This window comes from Pteropus medius, unplaced genomic scaffold (assembly GCF_902729225.1).
Source record: "Pteropus medius unplaced genomic scaffold, Ma_sr-lr_union100, whole genome shotgun sequence".
NCBI lineage: Eukaryota > Metazoa > Chordata > Mammalia > Chiroptera > Pteropodidae > Pteropus > Pteropus medius.
The window spans coordinates 1,481,140-1,499,052 of NW_024342472.1; the positions used below are offsets into that span (position 1 = coordinate 1,481,140).

Below are 17,913 nucleotides of genomic sequence, written 5' to 3' on the forward strand. Positions count from 1 at the left end.
ACAACCTAATTAATGGGAGAAGATATTTGCTAATGACACATCTGATTAGGGGTTAATATCCAAAATTTATAAAGAACACATACATCTCAACACCAAAAAAAAAAAATATATATCCAATTAAAAACTAAGCAGAGGACTTGAATAGGCATTTCTACAAAGAGGACATACAGATGGCCAGTAGAACTATGAAAAGACGCTGAATGTTACTAATCATCAGAGAAATGAAAATTAAAACTACAATGAGATATAATCTCACACCTGTCAGAATGGCTGTCAGTAAATCAAAAAGCAAGCATTGGCAAGGATGTAAAGAAAAGGGAACCCTCATGCATTGTTGGTGGGATTGCAAATTGGTGCAGCCATGTTCTAATCTTGACAGTTAAACTGCTTTCCTAAAATAGTACACAGGAGAAAAATTAGTTCACACATAACTCAAATGATTTTACACATACCTTTACAAAGTATGTCAGTCTAGTGCTATTTGCTGCATGCACTTTAAAGACAAGAAGGACACTATTGAACTAAATATTTTTTTTAAGGTTTTAAAAATGTCAAGTAACTTATCCTGGAGCATAGCCAAAAGAGTATTGAATCACAAGGTTGAAGAAGACCCTGAGAAACCATTTCTTCATAGTCCTTAAGAAAACAGGAGGTGGGCAAAGGAGGCTATAGGTATAAATTAAAGTCATTCTTGAGGTTCCAAATGTCTGGTTGGAGGTCGATGTGGGGAACACCCACTAGAGGTGACAGTGGCAGCATAACACTCAAATACTTTCAATTTAATTGGGAGTTTAACAACCATTTGAAGGAAGTATGTCAGTGTTTCCATCTTAAAGAGAATGTAACATTACTAATAGTAATAATAATGATGACAGTTAACCTTTATTTGGTGTTTATTATATGCCTAGCATTGTGCTAAGTATATTATTTAATCTTCACATCAATGCTATGAAGTAGATACTATCATAATCCCCATTTTACAGATGGGGAAACAGGTATGATAGGTCAAGTAACTTGCTCAAGATCACATAGCTAGAAAGTGGCAGAGCAAGTATTCAAACCCAAGATAGTCTGTCTTCTAGGCCCATGTTGTTAAGCACTAAGCAAGGCACTGTCTGCAGAAATAGCACTCTGAGCTAATGTTAAAAAATCCTACCCCAATTTTCTAGGTCTGATATTGACCCAAGTTCAAATTTAGAGCCTGTAATGATGGCCTCAATATTTTTTTTTTCTCTCAGTGCTAGGCCTGTTTTGCTCCACATTATAGATGAATAGCTAAGCACTGAAGATTATTTTGTGGGCATAGATTTATGTTTAGATGTGATGAATTGCAAATAATCTGATGTAAGCTAACATTTAGTCTCCTTGGTATCAGAGCACATCTGGCCTCAAGATTTTTCCTAAGATATATACTTATACAGTTCAGATTTCCATAAACTGGTAATATTGCAACCAAATCAGATTAGTCACTCTAGACTGTAAGAGATTCTGCCTCAGGACCACTCTATAAAATAATATATTTTTTAACTTAAATTCTATTTTAATGAAATAATAAAACTAAATAAAAACCCATTGTTTCCTTTATAAATATTTATGAGAAATATATTAATAATGTTTTTAAGTATTTTAGTAACAAACATTTTTCAGTACTATGTGTCAGGCATAGTGCTAAGCACAATTTAATTCTCACAACAACCCTAAGATTTAGGTACTATTAGTCTGGTTTTATGAATGAGGAAATTGAGTTCATAGAAGATATATAACTACCCAAAATGATGTAGTGAAAGAAGCAGGCTTGGAAGTCAGGCAGATTGACTCCTGAGTTCTGAGTTCTTAATCACTATGCAATATTAGCTCCTGTTGTAATACCCGTTGATCCCAGATTAGCTCCACTAGTTATTTAAAATCCAAGGAGATCCATGGTCCAATCATTCTAGCTCTCAAAGGACCCTTGTTTCTCATTTCAATCATAGTTGGTCAAATGGAGTAGAGCGTAGTCTAGTCACCTACAACCCACAGTATGAATTACAGTTTGGTGAAACCGTTCTTTGTCTCTGCCACATGTAGAATCCAAGCTCTTTTTTTCTCCACTAATTTCTCATTCATATATATATTTTTTCTTCTATTTGGCTGCTTTTATGTATGTTTCCAAGCTTTCAATGTAATAACATTTCTTAGTTTATTAAGATTTTTATTATGTATCATTGTTGCCTACCTTACTTTATCCCTATTATAACCTACAAGGATTTGAAATCTCGTCTGGAATTGTGAAATTATTTTGGAAGAGGTGTGAGTAGCTAACTATATAAACAAATAGCACAACAAAATGCTTGCACTCTAAATTAGTTTCTCAAGTTTAATGTGCTTGTAAATCACCTGGGGATCATGCTAAAATTCAGCTTTTGATTCATTATGTCTGACTTGGGGCCTGAGATTCTGGGATTCTTAACAACTCCCAGGTGATGCAGACCATGCTTTGAATAGCAAGGTCCTAGATTGTCTTCATCCTGCCATGCTTTTAAGTAGGACCACAATTAAATGACTCTTGGGAGATTAATGTTTATGATGTTTAAAAAACCACCCCAGGCTTCTCAGGATGGCAATTCCCCAATATTTTCGCAAACTCATCTTAATGGTTAATAGCTCTGACAGTCCAAGAAGATTTTTTGCATCTAATCTAAACCCTTCAGATGCCATGGCATTTTAATTTTGTTTTTATCTTTAGTGGAGATGGAGTACTCATTCTCTCATGGGTTACTTTATTTTAAAAATTTGAAAAGTTATTCAATGTTAACAATAATATTTGGGATATTCTCACTGTCTCCTTTCCTTCTCTTTAAGAATCTAAGATTTTTGGGATGTCTCAGTCAGTTCTCATTCCAGCTCCTTGTTTATTTGCCTCTTCTAAGAAATCCATAAATTAGACAAACTTTGTAATTCCTTGCCAAATCCTGTTCATTTTTATTTTAATGAGTTATTTAAATGTTTGATGACCATATCCTGAATCAGATATACCCCCAACTTGCCCATAGTGCAATAAAGAGTATACTAGTAATTACTGGCTACCCAGTATACAAAGCTCATATTACAAAAATGCATACTCTAAGCAGAATCTGGTAAACATCAACTTCAAAATAAGTTGTATCATACTGTTATATTTATGACCACATGGTCAATAAAAAGAAATACTTGTGAGGTGATTAAAAATAGCATACTAGGTAAAATTGGTTGTCCAGCAATTCCCAGTGGTGCCATTCCAAGATTATTCATTGCTGTGGCCCATGTGGTTGGATCAGACATAGACAGCATCACTGCAGTGGAATCCACATTCATAGTTCTACTATTATCAGCTAAAAAGAAAAAAAAAGCAAAATAACTTGTATTAAGGTTTCAGTATCTCAATTACTTATCAATATAAACTCTGGCAAATGCTTTACAGAAATTGACTGATGGACAAGTGGTGGATAAGGCCTAATTTATCTTTACGAGGTTTAAAACAATACAGCGTGAACTGGCAGGAAGTCATAGAATTTGAAAGCAGTTTACCAGATGGCAGTTTAGTATGTTTCTTTCTCTCTTTCTCTCCTTCTTTCTCTCTCTCCATTTCTTCCTCTCACTCCCTTCTTCCCTTTCTCTTATTTCCTTTCCTCTTTTTTTCCCCCATAAAGACTATTTTTAGAGCAGTTTTAGGCTCATAACAAAATTGAAGGTACAGAGATTTCACATATACTCCCTGTCCCCACACATGTATATCCTCATTTATTGACATTGCCCACCAGAAAAGTATGTTTGTTATAACTGATGAACCTGCATTGAAACATCACAATCACCCAAAGTCAATAGTTTAAACACATTAATGTTCATTCTGGTGGTGTACATTCTATGGGTTTGGACAAATATCAATCATTATAGTATCATACAGAGTATTTTACGTGCCCTAAAAATTCTCGGTGGTCCACTTATTCATTCCTCCTCACTTCCCAACCCCGACAACCATTGATCTTTCTTACTCTTTTCATAGTTTTGCCTTTTCTAGAATATCATATAGTTAGAATCATGGAGTATGTAGCCTTTTCAGATTGGCTTCTTTCACTTAGCAATATGCATTTAAGGTTGCTCTATGCCTTTTTATGGTTTGATAGCTCATTTCTTTTTAGTGCTGAATAATATTCTGTTGTCTGGATGTACCACAGTTTACTTATCCATTCACCTACTGATGGACATTGAGGTTATTTTCAAGGTTTGGTAGTTATGAATAAAACTGCTATAAACATTTGTATGCACTTTTTTGTGTGGACATAATTTTTCAACTCCTTTGGGTAAATATGAAGCAACACAATCACTAGATCATAAGAGCATGTTTAGTTTTGTAAGAAATGGTCAATCTGTCTTCCAAAGTGGCCATATCATTTTGAATTATCTTGAGCAATGAATGAGAGTTCCTGCTGATCCACATCCTCATCAGTATTTGTCTTAATTTGCATTTCCCTGATGACATATGATGTGGAGCACCTTTTCATGTGCTTATTTACAGTCCGTATACCTTCTATTGTGAGATGTCTATTAAAGTCTTTGGCCCATTTTTTAATCAGGTTGTTTGTTTTCTTAGTGTTGAATTTTAAGAGTTCTTTGTATATTTTATGTTTTTTTTTAAGATGTGTATTTTGCAAATATTTTCTCCCAGTCTGTGGCTTGTCTTCCCATTCTCTTGACATTGTCTTTCACAGAGCAGAAAAATTTAATTTTCATTAAGTCTAGTGTATCAATTTTTCTTTCATGGACTGTGCCTTTGATGATGTATCTGAAAAGTTGTTGCCATGTCCATGGTCATCGTAGTTTTCTCCTGTGTTATCTTTCAAGAATTTTATAGTTTTGTGTTTTACATTTAGGTCTTTAATACATTTTGAGTTAACTTTTGTGAAGGGTATAATGTTCGTGTCTAAATTCATATTTTGTGGATGTGGATGTCTAATGTTCCAGCACCATTTGCTGAAAAGGCTATCTTTACTCCATTGTATTGCATTTGCTTCTTTGTCAAAGATCAGTTGAATCTATTTATGGGGGTCTATTTCTGGGTGCTCTATTCTGTTCCAATGATCTATTTATCTATTCGCTCACCAATACTGCACTGTCTTGATAACTATAGCTTTATAGTAAGTTTTGAAATTGGGTAGCCTCAATCTTCCCAGTTTGTTCTTCTCCTTCAATACTGTGTTGGCTATTTTGATAAATTTTAGATTCGGTTTCTTGATATTCAAATAATAACTTCCTTGGATTTTAATTGAAATTGCATTCAAATCATGTTGGGAAGAACTGATATCGTGATAACATTGAGTCTTCCTATCCATGAATATGAAAAACCTCTCCATTTATTTAGTTTTTCTTTGATTTTTCTCATCAGAGTTTTGTGGTTTATGGTTTTTTTTTTTTATCCCAAGCATACACACCACAGGAGATTGAGATGATAAAGAAGTTTCCCATTCTTCTCATAGTCTAGTTGAATATGATTACTTCAGTAGCTTACTTCCCAACTACCATGCATGCAATGCCCCCCCAAAAAAAAGATACAAGGGCTTCCATAGTAACAATAAAAATTAAAAAATTATATTCCTGATTCAATTTCATGTCCTTGAGGAAGTACTATTGAATAGAACTGTACATACAATCAACAGATATTATATTAATCAACTGAGTAATATTGGAGTTAGAGGGATACCAGAGAATAAGCAGATAGGAGACATAGTCCATGCCTTCAAAGCTTATATAATCTAATTGAAGAGACTAATAATTATAGTGATGATGATTATTATTATCACTACTCTCATCATCTCTATCCATTACTACTGCTAATTTTAGAACACCTGCGATATGTTAGATAGTAAAGCACTTGGCATGCATCATTCTCATTTATCTTTCAAACAACCCCATGACATAGGAACTATTTATGTCTCCATTTAATATATAACAGGTTTTGAAAGGTCACACATATTGTCTAAGGTCATACAGGATAGGTACTTTTAACCACTATGTTTTACTATCTCCAATGAACAATTAGAAAACAATGAAAAACTCAAGTGGTATAGACCAGAAATGTTACTGAAATTTAAGAAATGAAGAGCTACTGTGGCTTAAGTAGGTAATAAAGGCTTCATAGAGAAGATAGGATTTGAAAGAATGAGATTTCTATAGAACTTGTCTTGAGTGATGGGTAGTTATTATAGAGATAAATAAGAGCGGGTAAGATATCCCAGAAGCATAGATGACATAAACAAAGACATTGAAGTGTGTTATACATGCATGTGCATGTATATACTTCACAGTTGAGAGAGATATAATCAAGTCATCTTAGCACAAAGACTTTTATTTTAGGAAATTTTACTCCAACTATTGCTATTCATAGAAAAAAAACTTTCCATGGTTTTTCTCCCACCTCCAAATATGCACTCCTGTTAATTACACGCCCAAACACAACTCTGTTCTAACAGTAACTTGCTAACATCTATCACATGCTTTCAACCTGGCAATATCAGGGGTGATCCTTGGCCAGATAATTTATACAAGTGCTATTTTGGTCACTGGTCAAAACAAGCAAATGTAGATATCAAAAAACATTATTCTAAAATATTAGTTTTTATTATTCTCCTATGTTGCCTATGCCTCTTCTCCCACCTTAACAGAATCAGAATCATTGATGGCCCTAAGCATTCATTACTGCAGTCAGAAGGAACATTTCAGAACTGGCGATTTCTCCATAAGAACTCTTATATTCACACCAAATTTTCACTGCTCCTCTATGAAGGCATATAAGAAGGCTAGAAATACCCTCCTTGTAAATGTTACCAAGAAAACAAACATGGGGCATCAAATATCTTTGGGGTCAAGAGTTTATATAGTGATTATTAAGTTCACCCAGACTCCCAATACCAGCCGGAGGAGACAAGATTTTGGGGAATGTTATAGCTAGAAGGGACCTTTAGAGATTACTGAATTGCTACCCTGAATTTCTCTGATGGCTGCAAAAACACTCGCAGATGAAATAGTTAGGTTTAGAAGGACTGGGCCCCAATGCCAAAAATATTTTTTTGCACAGTTTGGCTACTCATTGGCTTTGCAGTCCAGGAAAATACAAGAAAATCAGGAATTGTTCTCAATAAAGAATTTTGAGATGAAAGAATGGGAATTTACAATGTATGAAACCAGACAAATTTTGAACTAATTCGATGGGAGTGGAGAGAATGATCTAAATTATCAGATTTATAAAGGACAGTATTGTTATTTTCAAAATATATATTAATTAAAAGTGCCTGTGAAGTGATGTTAGAACCATGGTGGAGTGTCCCCAGATCTCTCCCCTTGAAACAACAATAAGATGAACATCTAAAACTCAACAAAAACACCCAAACTGCACACCAGCATGTCTGAGTGTGAGATCTGTGCATAAGAGCTACCACAGGTCAGAATCCTGGAGTGGGGTGGTAGATTGAGAGAAACAAAGAAGCTGTCTCTCTCAGTTGGAGCTCCTTGTAGAAAGAGGGGAGAGGAGAGAAGGTGCGACGGGTTCCATGAACAGCCTTAACTGACAGAGCTGTGAGCTCCACAGGGCCAGTGGCCATGCCCACGGTTCAGAGCAGAAAACAGAGAAATGAAGATGGCAGAGAAGCAGGCACAGCAAAGAAAAAATAGTTGATTATTACCAGCTGGGTTGCAAAATGTGAAGCTGAGCCACAGGCCCAACCCCCAACCCAGAGTTACCTTCCTCACATATCCTCCAAGAATGAACACAGCTGAGCCCCAAAGGAATCTGAGCAAATGCTACTGAAACTGTCACTAACACTGACAGGGACTGAGACTGAGAGTAGTGAGTGTTATTAAACATCTGTAAGGGAAAAAAAGGCACTATTAAGGCTTTATAAAAAGCAGGGATCCAAGAGGCTGAGATGTCACTTACTGGAAATGAAAAGAAAAATGCCTTCTTTCCTACAGGCTAAAGAGAGTCTTTTATATAATAAATCTTTCTGCAAAAAAGCAGAATACACTTCCATTAATCCCCAGGCAGATAAATAGTCCATTAAACACGAACAACCAAGTGACAAGGCATCTCAGAACAAAAAAGAAAAATCTCCTGAAAATAAGCTTACAGACATAGAAATATGTGACTTAAATGACAGAGAATTTAGAGAGGTACTTCTGAAAATACTCAGTGAGTTCTGAAATGAGTCAGATCAACAATTTCAGGAATTGAAAAAAAAACACCTAGATGAGCAGAGCGAGGAGATTGAAACTCTCAAAAAGAACAGAATAGATCTTCTGGAGATAAAAAAAAACACACTGCAAGAGTTGAAAAATGAAATAGTAAGCTTGGGAAATAGAGTCGAACAAATGGAGAGAAGGATCAATGATATCAAAGACACAAATCGAGAAATAAATCAGAAGGAAGAAGAGAAACCGAATTTTGAGATGAAAGAATGGGAATTTACAATGTATGAAACCAGACAAATTTTGAACTAATTCGATGGGAGTGGAGAGAATGATCTAAATTATCAGATTTATAAAGGACAGTATTGTTATTTTCAAAATAATGAAAAGAATAATGAAAATAATGAAAGAGAAATACAAGAACTAGTCGATACCATCAGGAGAGAAAACATAACAATAATGAGCATTCTTGAAGGGGAGGAATGGAGCATGGATTAGAAAGCATTTTCAGAAAAATAGTTGACAAGGATTTCCCAAATCTAATAAAGGATCTGGAGCTTAGAATTCAGGAAGTCGACAGAACACCCAATTATCTCAACTCAAAAAGGACTTCTCCAAGACACATCGTATTAAAATTATCAAAAATCAATGACAAAGAAAGAATTCTCAGGGCAGCCAGGGAAAAGAAGATGGTAACTTATTAAAAAAAAAAAAACATTAGATTATTGTCGGATTTCTCAGCACAAACCATACAAGCTAGAAAGGTGTGGAGTCAAATATTCAAACTATTAAATGAAAGGAAGTACCAGCCAAGAATAATGTAACCAGCAAAGCTCTCCTTTAGATATGAAGGAGAAATAAAAACTTACCAGACATACAAAAATTGAAAGAATGCTCCACTACGAGGCCTGCATTACAGGAAATACTGAAAGAGTTTAGCTCATTAAAACAAAATGGCAAAAAAATATAGGTAACTAGAAGTAAGACAACTAGCAGGCAGATAGAAGCAGAGGAGAGCAACCCTTACTAAGTACAGGGAATTTCAAGCTTAAACAACAAGAGAATTGCTATAGCAAGATAGTAATGAAGGTTCAGCATACATAGGGACAAATTGAGACAACAATGACTGAAAAGAGGAGGATTCAAAAATCCAATTCACAAAACGGAGTGAAGATAAGGCACACCCAGAAGAAAATGACATATATATATACACACGCACACACACACACATACACACACACACACATACACACACACACATATATATATGTCATATACATATACATATAAGTTATATATATCTGTATATAGTCATACATATCTACATATAGTTATATTTATATATTTTAATGGTAACCACACGCCAATGATTTATGTATATAATGTAAAACAAAAAGGAAGAAAGGGAAAAACCTCAAAACTCAACCCCCTCCCCCAAAAAAACAAAAAAACAGAAACACATGGACAAGGAAGCAATGAAAACACCGAGCTATGAGAGAGCAAAACATAAAATGGTTATAGGAAAACCTCATAGTTCAATAATCACCCTAAATGTAAATAGACCAAAATCACTAATAAAAAGGCACAGAGTTGTAGTTTGGAAAAAAGAATGAAACTCAATCATATGCCAGTTCCAGGAGAAACATCTCAGTTCCAAAAACAAATATAGACTCAAAGTGAAAGGGCAGAAAATGATATTTCAAGCAAATGATATTCAGAGAAAAGCGGGAGTAGTAGTACTAATATCGGACAAAATAGACTTCAAAATAAAAAAAAAGGTAAAGAAAAATACTATAGATCACTTCATAATGATAAAAGGAATCATACACCAAGAAGATATAAATTTAATATCTGGGTTTCCAATCAGGGAGCCCTGTAATATATAAAACATTTACTACCAGAACTAAAGGGAGAAACACCAAAACGCTATTGTAGTAGGGGACCCAAATACCTCACTGATGGATATGAACAGATCATCCAAACAGAAAATCAATAAGGGAATAACATCCTTAAATGACACATTAGACCAACTGGACATAATTGACATTTAAAGAGCCTTTCATCCCAATATGCTCCTTATACATTCTTCTCTAGAGCACATGGAATCTTCTCAGAATTGACCACATACTGGGACACAGAGATAGCCTCAACATATATGAGGGTTGAAATCATACCAACTATATTTTCTATTCATTATGCTTTGAAGCTAGAGATCAACTGAAAAAAGAAAGTGGAAAGAACCACAAATACATGGAGATTAAACAACATACAACTGAAGAATAACTGGGTCAGAGTAGAAATAAAAAGAGAGATCAGAAATACATAGAAATGAATGATAACGATAGTACAACATATCAAAACTTTTGGGACACGGCAAAAGGTGTAATAAGAAGAAAGTTCTTTCATTACAGGCCTACTTCCAAAATGAAAGAACAAGCCCAAATAAACAACTGAATACTTCATCTTAAAAGAACTAGAAAAGGGAAAACTAATGAGGCCTAAAATCAGCAGAAGGAAATAAATAATGAAAATTAGAGCAGAATTAAACGAAAATGAAAACAAACAAACCAAAAAAAGCAATATAAAAAATTAAAGCAACTAAGAGCTGTTTTTTGTTTTTTGAGGTTAATAAAATTGACACATCCCTGGTTAGACTCACTAAAGAAATATGAAAAAAAAAGACACAAATAAACAATATCAGGGTTGAAAGAGGAGAATATACCGCAGACATCACAGAAATACAAAGGATCAAACAAGAATACTGTGTAAAAGTATATAATGCCAAATTTAATAACCTGGAAGAAATGGACCAGGACTTAGAAAAATACAACCTTCCTAGACTGAATCAAGAAGATCTGGAAAATCTAAATAGACAGATCAGCAGTATAGAAATTGAAACAATCATCAAAAACCTACTAAAAAGTAAAAGTTCAAGACCAGATGGCTTCACCAGTGAATTCTACCAAACATTCAAAGAAGATTTAATACCTGTTCTCCTCAAATCTTCCAACAAATAGAAGAGGAGGCAATACATCTGAACTCATTTTATGAGACCAATATTATGCTAATATCAAAACCTGGTAAAGATAACACAAAAAATGAAAACTTCAGACCAATATCTCTCATGAACACTGATGCAAAAATCCTAAATAAGATTCTAGTGAACTGAATACAGCAACATATTAAAAAGATTATACAGCACAATCAAGTGCATTTCATCCCAGGGGCACAAGGATGGTTCATCATATGCAAAGTGATTAATGTGACATGCCATGTAAACAATTAAAAAATAAGAATCATATGATCATATCAATGGATAGAGAAAAAGCCTTCGACAAGATACAGAATTCATTTATGATCAAAACCCTTAACAAAATTAGTATAGAAGCAAAGTACCTTTACATAATAAAGGCCAATAAAACAAAACCTCAGCCAATATTATACTTAACGGTGAAAAACTAAAAACCTTTCTCTAAGGTCAGGAACAAGACAAAGCTGGTTCACTATCGCCACTGCTATTCAATATAGCATTAAGGGTCCTAGAGAGTCCAATCAGGCAAGAGAAAGATATAAAAGGCATTCAAATAGGAAATGAGGAAATCAAGCTGTCATTATTTTCAGATGACACAATTCTCTATATAGAAAACCCTAATGATCCCACAAGACACTACTAGAAACAATGAGCAAATACAGTAAAGTTTCTGGATACAAAAGCAACATTCAAAAATCCTTAACTTTCCTATACTCTAATAATTAAATGTCAGAAAAAGAAGTGGAAAAAATAATTCCTTTTGCAATTGCAAAAAATTAAAAATTAAATATATAGGAATAAATTTAAGGAAACAAGTGAAGTACCTATATAATAAAAACGATAAGACCCTATTAAAAGAAATCAAAGAAGATACAAAGAAATGGAAAGATATTCCGTGTTCTTGGATTGGAAGAATCAACATAGTTAAAATGACCTTATTATCTAAAGCATTATACAGATTTAATGCAATCCTCATCAAAAACTCATCAGCATTTTTTAAAGAAATAGAACAAAAAATTATCAGATTTGTATGGAAGCACAAATGACCCTGAATTGCCAAAGCTATCCTGAGAAAATAGAATGAGGCTGGAGGCATCACTCTGCCTGACTTCAAATTATACTACAAAGCAAAAGTAATTAAAATGGCATGGTATTGGCAGCAAAACAGACACATGGACCAGTGGAGCAGAATTGAGCATCCAGAATTAAACCCATATTTATATGGGCAAATAATTTTCGACAAAGAAGCCTAAAACATACAGTGGGAAAAAGAAAGCTTCTTCTACAAATGGTGCTGGAAAAACTGGAATGCTACCTGCAAAAGAATGAAACTAGATGGTTGTCTATCACTGCACACCAAAATTAACTCAAATGGATTAAAAACCTGAATATAAGACCTGAAATAATAGAATGCATAGAAGAAAACATAGGAACTAAGCTCAGGGATCTTGGACTTAAAGAGGATTTTATGAATTTGACCTCAAAGTCAAGGGAAGTAAAAGCTAAAATAGGTGAATGGGACTACATCAAACTAAAAAGCTTCTGCTCAGCAAAAGAAATCATCAACAACGTAAAGAGAGAATTACCCAAATGGAAAAATATATTTGCAAGCAACACCTCCAATAAGGGCCTAGTATCCAAAATATACAATAAACTCATACAGCTCAATAAAAACAAGAAAATAAATAATCCAATCATAAATTGGGTAGAGGACCTGAACAGACACTTCTCTCTAGAGGACATACAAATGGTCAACAAATATATGAAAAGATGCTCAACATTGCTAGCTATTAGGAACATGCAAATCAAAACTAAAGTGAGATACCATCTCACATCTGTTAGAATAGCTATAATCAACAGGACAGGTAATAACAAATGTTAGAGAGGATGCAGAGAAAAAGGAAGCATTATACACTGCAGCTAAAACTTCAAATTGGTACAGCCACTATGGAAATTATGGCGGTTCCTCAAAAATTAAGAATCAATCTACCATATATGACCCAGCAATCTCTCTACTGGGTATTTACCCCAAAGACTTGAAAACCATATCCGAAAAGATATTTGCACACTGATGTTCATAGCAGCATTATTCACAGTGGTCAGGGCATGGAAGCAACTGAAGTGTCCTACGATAGATGACTGGCTAAAGAAGCTGTGGTACATATATACAATGGAATATTACTCAGTCATAAGAAGAGATGAAATACTACCATTTGCGACAACATGGATGGACTTTGAGATAATCATGCTTAGCGAAATAAGCCAGACAGAAAAAGTTAAAAATCACATAATATCACTTATATGTGGGATATAACCCTACAAGCAACAAATGAGCAGAACAAACAGAGTCTCATGGACATGGAATGTAGACTAGTGGTTACCAAAGGACTATAGACTAGTGGTTACTAATGGAGTAGGAGTGGAGGGAGGACGTAGACGGGGTAACGTGGGTCAAATATAGGATTTAGGGGGAAGGTGAAGTGGGTAAAGGGGATCAAATATATGGTAGCTGAAGGAAACTGGACTTTGGGTGGTAAACACACAATAGAATATACATATGTCAAATGATAATGTACACCTGAAAATTATATAATTGTGTTAACCAATCTTACTCCAATAAACTTAACTAAAAATTAAAAAAAAAATAGAAAACTGCATCACACTTCCATCAGTCCCCATATGCCTTTTTCCAGACCAAGCATGATCAATTCTCAATCTTTAATGCTGTGTGATCCTGAATGAAGAAAAAATGTTGTTATAACAGTTAAGATCAGGGCCTTTGGGTTAGATCTGAGTTGTAATCCTGGCCAGCTACTTATTAGCTATGTGATGCTAGGGAAGTGACTTAATGTCTCTGTTCTTCATTTTCCTCTTATGAAAAATGAAGATAATAATCATACCTATCTCAAAGGGCTGTGGTAAAGATTAAAGGAGAAAAAATGTGGAAAAAAGCCCATTTTTCTACCTAGCTTAGTAAGTGGTAGTAGAATATTAGTAATTATTATCAATATATTAACTATAGTGGTCATTACCTCTGATAGCTTATGGTAAACAGGGGCCTTCAGTGTGGGGAGAGAGGGGGATGTTATAATTCCTTCAGGTGAAAAGGACAGGATAGTGCCAGTATGGGAACCAGCCATTGATCATATTGGGGTATGTATTTAAACAAAAAAGGAAAAGATGGCTTCTTTTTAACCTTTTTGTTACTAAGAACACTGTCAAAAAGAATAGCAAGACTAATTTATATGCCTCTCTGATTGATGTATTTTCTAAAAGTGGTACTGCTAATAATATCCTCAAAAGATTTTCTGGTGTTAACCTCCTCCTCTATTGTATATATCCCTAACCCATGAGACCTGCTGCCAGAACCCATGTGCTTTTTTTTTTTTCTCCAAAAGCATGGATGGCATTTGCATCATGCTCTTTCTCTCGTGATAACCCCATCTGTGGTGGATTAAAGCCGGAATAACTTAGTATCATATCTCGATATACATGACATGGATGGGAGGCAACAGGGTAGGCAGGAGAAGCACTTACTCTTCATGACCAGCTTTCCAATAAAACAGAAGGAGGTTATGGCCATGGCTTTGACTTCTGTGACAGCCATTCAGAGGACACCTACTGACTGTATTAGCCTCCTCTAGGAATAATCCACATGCAGGTGATTTGGTTGGCAGTTTGATTCCGGGACCGTATTAATAATACTGCCTTTCCTGGAATCTTTCTTACATATGACATATTTTGCCCCATTTAATTCAATAGTTCTGCATATTTTAATACATCAATAGTAATCCAAATAGCAAACACATGGGAGTTATTGACTTTCCTTCCTTTTATCCATTTCTGCAGTATCTTAAATTCTCTTCCTAGTGAATCTACAGGCCACTAGTGACATCACTTTTTATCCATTCATGTTTTTTAATTGGCATTAACATGGAGGGGACATAAACTGTTAAAAGATAAAAGAGGACAAGGTTGGTGATGATCTCCAGAGCAAACATTACAGGAATTGATAGAGCAAATTTGATTTGAAAATGATTACTATGAGTGAATATCCTGTAAATAACGAATTGGAAAGAAAATTAGGTCGGAAGTATTTGCTTATGCACTTATTTCCACGTGGAAGGAAAGCTGTAATTCCTGTCAGCCTGTGCTTGCAGAATGCCTACATTGACCAGAAACCAACCAGAATGAAAATAAATACACAAGTCCAGCCATTCACTGCATTTTTCAACACCAAGGAAAGCCATAAAGATAATAAGTCTTTGGGTAACAACCCATAAATCCATGGTTATAGTTCAAGCTCTTAACTTCAAATTCCGAAATGACCATGCCACTGCAGCTGGTAAAAATCAACTGTTGTTTCTCTGCCATCCCCACTTCTCAGCATTCTTCCCTGATGACTGGGCCCTGCCACCGGCCACGTGGAGCCCACGGCTCTCCTAGGCAGGGTTATTCAGGGAACTCACTGCACCTTCTTTCCTTGCCCAGAAGCTAGAAGTTCACTGTCAGAATAGGTGCGGGGGGAGGCAAAGAAGCTGAAATAATCAATAACTCTAAGAAAATTCTAGGAAAACATGCTCTCTTCACAACTTCTTGAGAAACAAACTGGTGTGACACTGAAAGAAATCATCAGGGCAAACTGGCTGAGGTTTTATCAAAGTGTACCAAGAATTCAAGAGCAGTGTTCCTTAAAAATGTAAAGCTAATTTCTGTATATCAAATCCTATTTTCCACTCACACTGTCTTTCCCTCATTTTTTAAATTAAATATTGAATAGATACAAAGGGGCATTTATAAGAAACCAGTGTACGGTATATAACACAATAATACAGGAGTGACTTCAAAACATGGCAGAGTGAGAGACATCACCAGATCTCTCTCCTTGAAATGACAATAAGCTGAACATTTAAAACTCAACAAAAAATGTCCAAACTGCACACCAGCACCTCTGAGTGTGGGATCTGCGAATAAGAGCTAACACAGATAAGAACCCTGGGTGTTGGGCAGTAGACTAGAAGAGAGAAAGAAGCTGCCTCTCGCAACCCATGCTTCCTGTAGGAGATGGGGCGAGGAAAGAAGATGCAGCGAGTTCCCTGAATAGCACTGCCTAGGAGAGCTGTGTGCTCCACGTGGCCGGTGGCAGGGCCCAGTCATCAGGGAAGAATGCTGAGAAATGGGGATGGCAGAGAAACGACAGTTGATTTTTACCAGCTGTGGTTGCAAAACCGAGGATGAGCCACCACACAAAGAGGCCCTTCCCCCATGTCCTCCAAGAATGAACACCGCAGAGCACAGGGGAATCTGAACAAACATTACTAAAACTGTCACTAACACTGACAGTGACTGAGACTGAGGATAGTGAGCATGATTAAACATTTATAAGAAAAAAGGCATTATTAAGGCTTTATATAAAGCAGGAATCTAAGAGGCTTAGACGCCACCTACTGGAAACGAAAAGAAAAATGCCTTCTTTACAACAGGCTAGAGAGACCTTTATATAATAAATCTTTCTGGAAAAACAGCAGAGTACACTTCCATTAATGCCCAGGTGGAGAAATAGTCCATTAAACACCATGAACGACCACAGTGACAAGCCATCTCAGAAAGAAAGAGAAAAATCTCCAGAAAGTAAGCTTACAGACATAGAAATATGCGACTTAAATGACAGACAATTCAGGATGGTACTTCTGAAAAAACTCGAAGAGATTTGAAACGAATCATATCAACAATTTCAGGAATTGACAAAACAACTACATGAGCAGAGTGAGTTCTTTAGCAAGGAGATCGAAACTTTTAAAAAAAGAATAGATCTTCTAGAGATAAACACACACACACACACACACACACACACACACACACTGCAAGAGTTGAAAAATAAAATAGCAAGCTTGGGAAATACAGTCGACCAAATAGAGGAAAGGATCAGTGATATCAAAGACAGAAATCTAGAAATAAATCAGAAGGAAGAAGAGAGAAACTAAAGAATGAAAAATAATGAAAGAGAAATACAAGAAATAGCTAATCTCATGAGGAGATGAAGTATAAAAATAATGGCTATTCTCGAAGGGGAAAAAAAGGAGCAAGAATTAGAAAGCATTTTCAGACAAATAGTTGATGAGAATTTCCCAAACTAAGGAATGAGCTGGAGCTTGGAATTCAAGAAGTCAACAGAACACCCAATTATTTCAATCCAAAATGGCCTTCACCAAGACACAATGTATTAAAATTATCAAAAATCAATGACAAAGAATACTCAAGGCAGCCAGGGAAAAGAAGTAAAACGCATTAGATGATCACCAGACTTCTCAGCACAAACCTTACAAGCCAGAAAGGGGTGGAATCAAATATGCAAACTATTAAATGAAAGGAAGTACCAGGCAAGAATATTGTATCCAGCTAAGTTCTCCTTTAGACATGGAGAAATAAAGACCTTTCCAGACATACAAAAACTGAGGGAAATCTCCACTAAATGTCCTCCACTACAGGAAATACTGAAAGGGGTCAGCTCACCTAAAACAAAATGACAAAAAAAAAAAAAGAAAAGAAAAGAAAAGAAAAAGAAATACATAATTAGGAGTAAAGTGACTGTCAGGCAAATAGAAGCAGAGAAGTGTAACCCTTAATAAGAACAGGACATTATAAGCTTAAATAATAAGAAGAGAATTGTTATAACAAGATAATAA

The 17,913-nt window shown here is 35.3% G+C and overlaps 1 protein-coding gene across 1 annotated transcript in view; it reads right to left on the reverse strand.

The window, feature by feature from the left end:
• Window positions 1–17,913, reverse strand: part of ENOX2 (ecto-NOX disulfide-thiol exchanger 2) — a 140,744-nt gene that overhangs the window by 76,405 nt on the left and 46,426 nt on the right. Inside the window, 1 exon segment of the mRNA XM_039864988.1 lies at window positions 3,216–3,350. Coding sequence (XP_039720922.1) covers window positions 3,216–3,350 — 135 coding nt within the window.